This window comes from Camelina sativa, chromosome 10 (genome assembly GCF_000633955.1).
Source record: "Camelina sativa cultivar DH55 chromosome 10, Cs, whole genome shotgun sequence".
In the NCBI taxonomy this organism is placed as follows: domain Eukaryota; kingdom Viridiplantae; phylum Streptophyta; class Magnoliopsida; order Brassicales; family Brassicaceae; genus Camelina; species Camelina sativa.
The window spans coordinates 8,491,391-8,497,475 of NC_025694.1; the positions used below are offsets into that span (position 1 = coordinate 8,491,391).

General features: G+C 37.6%; 4 protein-coding genes across 4 annotated transcripts in view; 1 reads left to right on the forward strand and 3 right to left on the reverse strand.

Moving 5' to 3' along the window:
- The window catches only part of LOC104720166 (eukaryotic translation initiation factor 3 subunit A-like), a 5,119-nt gene extending 4,363 nt beyond the window's left edge, over nt 1–756 (reverse strand). The window contains exon 1 of the mRNA XM_010438121.2: nt 652–756. The gene's annotated coding sequence lies outside the window, so the exon portion shown is untranslated. The remainder of the gene's footprint in view (nt 1–651) is intronic.
- LOC104717975 lies at nt 437–2,269 on the reverse strand. Its single transcript, XM_019230474.1, has 5 exons — nt 1,865–2,269; nt 1,498–1,564; nt 1,343–1,391; nt 1,058–1,102; nt 437–915 (listed from the first exon to the last, which is right to left on the reverse strand). Exons 1-5 carry the CDS (start codon nt 2,078–2,080, stop codon nt 849–851), a joined length of 444 nt encoding a protein of 147 aa, XP_019086019.1. The 5' UTR covers nt 2,081–2,269; the 3' UTR covers nt 437–848.
- Nucleotides 2,550–5,190, forward strand: LOC104717977 (cysteine-rich receptor-like protein kinase 24; the record flags this gene model as incomplete). The annotated part of the gene is made up of 7 exons (XM_010435617.1): nt 2,550–3,333; nt 3,481–3,600; nt 3,719–3,840; nt 3,931–4,141; nt 4,235–4,472; nt 4,553–4,706; nt 4,805–5,190. Coding segments are annotated over 7 exons (1,953 nt in total), but the record flags the coding sequence as incomplete, so codon positions are not given.
- Nucleotides 5,261–6,076, reverse strand: LOC104717976 (putative cysteine-rich receptor-like protein kinase 23). The gene is made up of 3 exons (XM_010435616.1): nt 6,016–6,076; nt 5,796–5,949; nt 5,261–5,702 (listed from the first exon to the last, which is right to left on the reverse strand). The coding sequence occupies exons 1-3, from the start codon at nt 6,057–6,059 to the stop codon at nt 5,385–5,387; spliced, it is 516 nt and encodes a 171-aa protein (XP_010433918.1). The 5' UTR covers nt 6,060–6,076; the 3' UTR covers nt 5,261–5,384.

Genomic DNA, 6,085 nt, shown 5'->3' on the forward strand with positions numbered 1-6,085 from the left:
CAATGGAAACATATTCAGAATCTAAAAAAAGAAACGTATTATGATTTACAAATCAAACACATGAGTTCTCGCACAAACCCATGATTCAATTCATACATCAAAAACTTTTGAGCGAGTGTAGAAGACATACCCAGCCGAAAGAAAAGTAGATGATTCGACGCAAACACTAACGAGATTAATCCGAAGAAACAAATGATTCAATCAGTCTTGCACGAAACCTAACTTTTATAGGGTTTTGTTTTTGGCAGTTCTATTATTATATACATAAAGTAATAAATTACAAATAATGCCTTTTTTTAAAAAAACTATAAACCCTTGAAAATATGTAAAATTGGAAACATATATGTTGAGAGTTTTATTTAATGCAACTAGCCAACTTGTAAAAGTAAAACAGTTGATTTAAGAGATCATAGGTTGGGAATATTCCAATTCAAAGTAAAAAACAGAATTTTCCTTTGGTATATAACAAAATCAAACCAATCCAATCATAACCAAAATACATAGCTAAAATAAAAAAACACCCATGAACAGTCAGATCAAATACCAACTTGATCACTTGAAGGTAGGAGCTACTAAATTGTTAATTGATAAAACACACCGTTAAAGAGATTCAAGTAGTTTACGATGAAGATGGTGTATGAAGCATTTTACCATGATGAAGCTTTGCACTTCTAGAACTGTTTAGAAGATCCTTGAAGAACAGAGAGTTGTTTATCGTCTTAATGTATATGCCATCCTTGATTGGGAAAATCAAAATCTTTATGTACGAGAAGTAAATGATTCAAGTCTGTAAAAGAAAAAGCTAAAATGATCCAACTCTTTGAAAGAAACTGATGACTTCTTAGTTCTTATGGAGGCCGGAGAAGCTTGTTCACAGCTGTGTCAAGAACATCCACATTTCTCCGCAGGTGCTTTCTGCAGATTGATATATCAAGGATTCCACGACAAATTATGACGAAACCAATATTAAGAAAGCTTTGAACTGACATGGTATGTCTGTGTATTTAACATTCAGGCACAAACATGATTGACACGCAAATAACAATGTTAAGGATACAACCGAGCCGCCAAATTCTCAACGCCTTTAATTTCCTCGTTTAATCTGCATGTCGAGCAAATAAAGAAATCATATCGGGACCAAAAAATAGAAGAACTCGTTCACAAACGGTTGTGAATGCATTTTGAAAGTTCGAGGTCAAGGGTCAGGAATCACAATCAAACTTCAGATGAAACAAAGGGCAAAATATCTATATCCTCGAGTAAATAAGCAACGTATTTGGGGGACAGATTCGGTGTGCTCTGTGATCAGATTGGACTAATATCAAGATCGTTATGAAAGTACCTGAGGCAAGAGTTGATGTAACGGTTCCCTTTGGTAGCTGCATCTAAAGCTGACAAAGTCAAAATTGATTGTTCAGCAAAATTGAAACCATTCCTCTTAGTCCCCAATAAAGATTAGAATAACCAATTAGGCTCAAAACCAAGTAGTGTCCTTACCACTTTCCTGAAGCCTTCCTGCTGCATCTCCAAAGCAACTCATGTGATCAACCGAGCTGCCAGTAGCCTATACCAACAGTCAAAAGACCATTGAACAAAACTTAGCACAATGGTTTCAATCGTCCACTAACATCTCAAGAATCACATTCCATAGCTCAAAAACATAAACTTTGAAATTGGTTTTTCAATCTATTGATGAAATCTCCTAATTTGAATCAAACAGGCCATAAAGTTTCTTAATTTATAAGAAATTCACAAAATTGATTCGATTCAGAACCCTCGACTTTTTAATTCGCACCAAATGTCATAGTTTCCTCGGAAACGATGGGGTAACTAATCAATTCATAGAAGCATACTCTACTCTAACCTCAGAGAGAGTTGATCGGAGAGAAACAAAGAGAGAAGCAAAGCTCTCCGCGATTGCCTGAGAATCCTTCTCCACCGTAGCAAGGGTTCTCAAAATCTCCCCTTGTTTCAACGAAGACGACTCCGATCTTTCACCGTGGTCTCGTTCCGGACCAGTTTCCGCCGCTGAATCATCCTCAACCGGCTTAACCACATTAATCTCAGCTCCGGCGTCCATTTTCCGGTGAGTTCTCGATGCTGCCCCTCGGTAATGACACAGTAAAGATTGGTATCTTTTTCTCCAAGTTTTAAGAAATTAAGAAATCACCCCATTACTGTTTTACCTTTTCATTTAAAACCTCAAAGTTTAAAAAGTTTCAGTATGATACCATTTCATAAGCATGACTGCTCCATGAGCTTCAAAAGGATTTGCTAGGTGTATTACCACATTCAAGCTAATTTTGTGAGTTGGGAATTATATAAAAAGTATTTAACTGAACCCGTTATTGTTAGTGACCTATGACCTAACTCAGCCATTGACTGACCAAGTGAGGAATCATATAAATTTCCAAAGTCTACGTTAGAAAAATTCAATAATATTGATTAGTCAATTTCGTACAGCGTAAGATACTAAAATGAAATCCCTGAGTCGTACATAATACTATTAAACGATTATATATTCCAAGATTAAACGATTTTGATTTTCATACATCAAAACACACAAAGGGAAAAAGAATCAAATGGTCAAGTTGTCAGTAATCTTCTGGTTTGTGCTCTTAAGCTTTTGTCATGTCGTCTCTGCACGTATATGTCTCGAAGGATCTGGTTTTTTCACACCAAATGATACATACGACTTAAACCGCCGAGCCTTGCTTTCTTCACTTCCTTCTAATGTCATAGCTAATGATGACTTCTACTACACGACAACGACCGGGGAATATCCAAACAGAGCATACGGTTTAGGGATGTGTGTGCCAGGCACGGATGCACACACTTGTTCTGATTGTATCATCACTTCGACTGCTAAATTGTTGCATAATTGTACTAATCAGAGAGAAGCTATAGACTGGAGAATGGATAGTAGAACAGTTTGTCTTGTACGCTACTCAAACCGTTACTTTTATGGATCCCTTGGTATGGAGAGTCTGCGGAGTGATAACTTTACTAGAGATCTCGAAGGTAACTCGACGGATTTAGATATCACATGGGAAGCTATGATGACTGATGTGATAAAACAAGCTTCCTTTTTGTATTATGCAGCCCGAATACGAAAGCTTGAGTCGACTGACTCACCCATTTACGGTTTTGGGCAATGTAGTAAAGACTTATCTCTTAAAAACTGCACCCGGTGTCTACAACAAAACGTGATTGAATATAGGTCGTGTTGCAGTGGGAGACAAGGAGGCATTATTTCTAGGCCAAGCTGTTTCATTCGATGGGAGATTTATCCGTTCTTGGGACTTTTCGATAGTATTCCTCCTCGTCAAAAAGGTAAGGCCATGTGTCCATGTGTTTGCAATCCTTGTTGTGGTCAGGTCATATGATTATAAGTTAATAGCCATACCTAACTATGTTTTGAAGCTTTTTATGCTCTGTTCTTGGTTTGGAAACCAAAACTTATTCCTTGGGTTCGTGCAGATGGCAGAAGCATTTCTACTGGAACTATTGTGGCAGTTGTCGTTGTTCCCATCTTATTGCTTACTCTAGGATTTGTTATTTGGAAGAGGAGAAGAGCGTACAAAGCAAAGAAAACTAAAAGTGAGTTTTCTCATGTTTTGGAAACATTAGTACGTTGAGGGTTAAAACACTCCCAAAATGTATTTAAATCGACGTAGATCTACAATAAACACTATATATGCATGCTTTTGTTCTGCAGCTGCGGATGATATTACAACTTCAGGTTCGCTTCAATTTGAGTTCAAAGAAATTGAAGCTGCCACAAGTAATTTTCATAATATTAACAAACTTGGTCATGGTGGATTTGGTGAAGTTTACAAGGTATAAGTTTGTCCCTAGTACTTTTTTTTTGTGTTAATTAGAAAGAAAAACATTTTCTGATAAATCAACGAAGATCATATTAATCCACAGGGAACGTTTCCGGATGGAACAGAAGTTGCAGTGAAAAGGTTGTCTAAAACGTCGGGACAAGGTGAAGAAGAGTTCAAGAACGAGGTGTTTCTTGTAGCAAAGCTTCAACATAGAAATCTTGTTAGGCTTCTCGGGTATTCTGTCAAAGGAGATGAAAAGATATTAGTCTACGAGTTTTTGCCCAACAAAAGTCTCGATCACTTCCTCTTTGGTAAGACAAGAAAGAAGGGCTCATATTCTCTCAAACCTTAGTTCTTGATCTCATATATATAGTCTAATTGTTTGGTATATGGGATTTGTGCAGACCCGTTAAAGAAGGGTCAACTGGATTGGACAAGACGATACAACATTATCGAGGGAATTACTCGAGGGATTTTGTATCTTCATCAAGATTCACGGCTCACAATCATACACCGTGATCTCAAAGCGGGTAACATTCTCTTAGATGCCGATATGAACCCAAAAATCGCAGATTTTGGTGTGGCTAGAAATTTCAGAGTGGACCAAACTGAAGCTACCACAAGAAGAGTAGTTGGAACATTGTAAGGAATTGTCCATTTTACTCTGTCTGTCCTTATTGTTGTTGATAAAACTGAAAGTGATATGACGCTGTATTTTGCAGTGGTTACATGCCACCCGAATATGTGACGAATGGGCATTTCTCGACTAAATCTGATGTGTATAGCTTTGGAGTATTGGTTCTGGAGATCATAGGTGGCAAAAAGAATAGTAGCTTCAACGAACAAGATGGCTCAATAAGCAACTTGGTCACATATGTTAGTAAATTCCCAATTCCATCTCAAACTTTTTTCTAGTTCTCTTAGCAACGATCATGGCTCTCAACATTTAGTTTCTTGATATATGACTTGTATAGGTATGGAGGCTTTGGAACACTGAATCATTGTTGGAACTGGTAGACGCAGCCATGGGGGAGAATTATGATAGAAATGAAGTCATTAGATGCATTCACATCGGGTTGTTATGTGTTCAAGAAAATCCTGCCGATCGTCCAACGATGTCTACAGTATTTCATATGCTCACTAATACTTCAATTACTCTTCATGTGCCTCAACCACCAGGATTTGTCTTTAGGGTCAGATCCAAACCAAACCCATTAGCCGAGAGATTGCAGCCTGGTCGGTCTACTAGCATGTCTTTTGCTTGTTCTGTATCGATCACATGTCTTAGCCCTCGCTGAAAGCAGGGCTAAGTTTGATATGTATCAAAACCAAATATGCTAAACATGCACATATTATTTGATTTATCTAACATGATTTGTAATGATTCTCTGTTTCGCATTCTTCATAAACTTTAGTGTGTCATCATAATCTTACTAGGAAGACATGTTAATTTACACGAATCTTTGTTCATAGTCCAAGCTTAATAGTCTAGAATCATATAGCACAATGGAAGCATATAGCACAAGCTTAATTTTAGTGAATATAGTTTTGTCTTCAACGAGGAGCAACGCTAGTAATGGAAGCATCATCGATTGAACAGGGAGCAAGCCTATCCACAGATGTAGCAACTTCTCTTACTCGATCATGCCTACCCCTAAAGAAAAATCCAGGTTGTTTAGGCACGGCGAGAGCTATCGAGCTAGTAGTGAGCATTTGGACGATTGCTGACATAGTTGGACGATCTTCAACATCTTCTTGAACACAGAGTAAAGCGATATGGATGCACCTGGTTATTACATTTATTTGATAGTTATCTCCAAAGGATGGATCCACAAGCTCTAACGGCGACCCATTGCTCCATAATCTCCAAGTCTATTAAACATTCAACATTTTCATAATATGTACTCAGGTCAAATCAAAGAAAGCATTATTTTTTTTTTTTAAGTTTTAAGGCTATATACTCACATATGTAACCAAGTTACCAACACTACCATCCAACTGATAGAGACTACTGTTCTTCATGCCGCTTATAATCTCAAGAACTAAGACCCCAAAACTATATACATCTGATTTCATGGAGAAGTGGCCGTACATCGCGTACTCAGGAGACATGTAACCACTGCCACAAGTCTTAGTTTTTGTGTTGAGTGAAAGAAATGAAATGAATGGGAAGAGCAATACTTACTAAGTTCCAACTACTCTTTTTGTATTGGCTTCCGTTTGGTCCATCCCAAAAATTCTCGCCATTCCAAAAT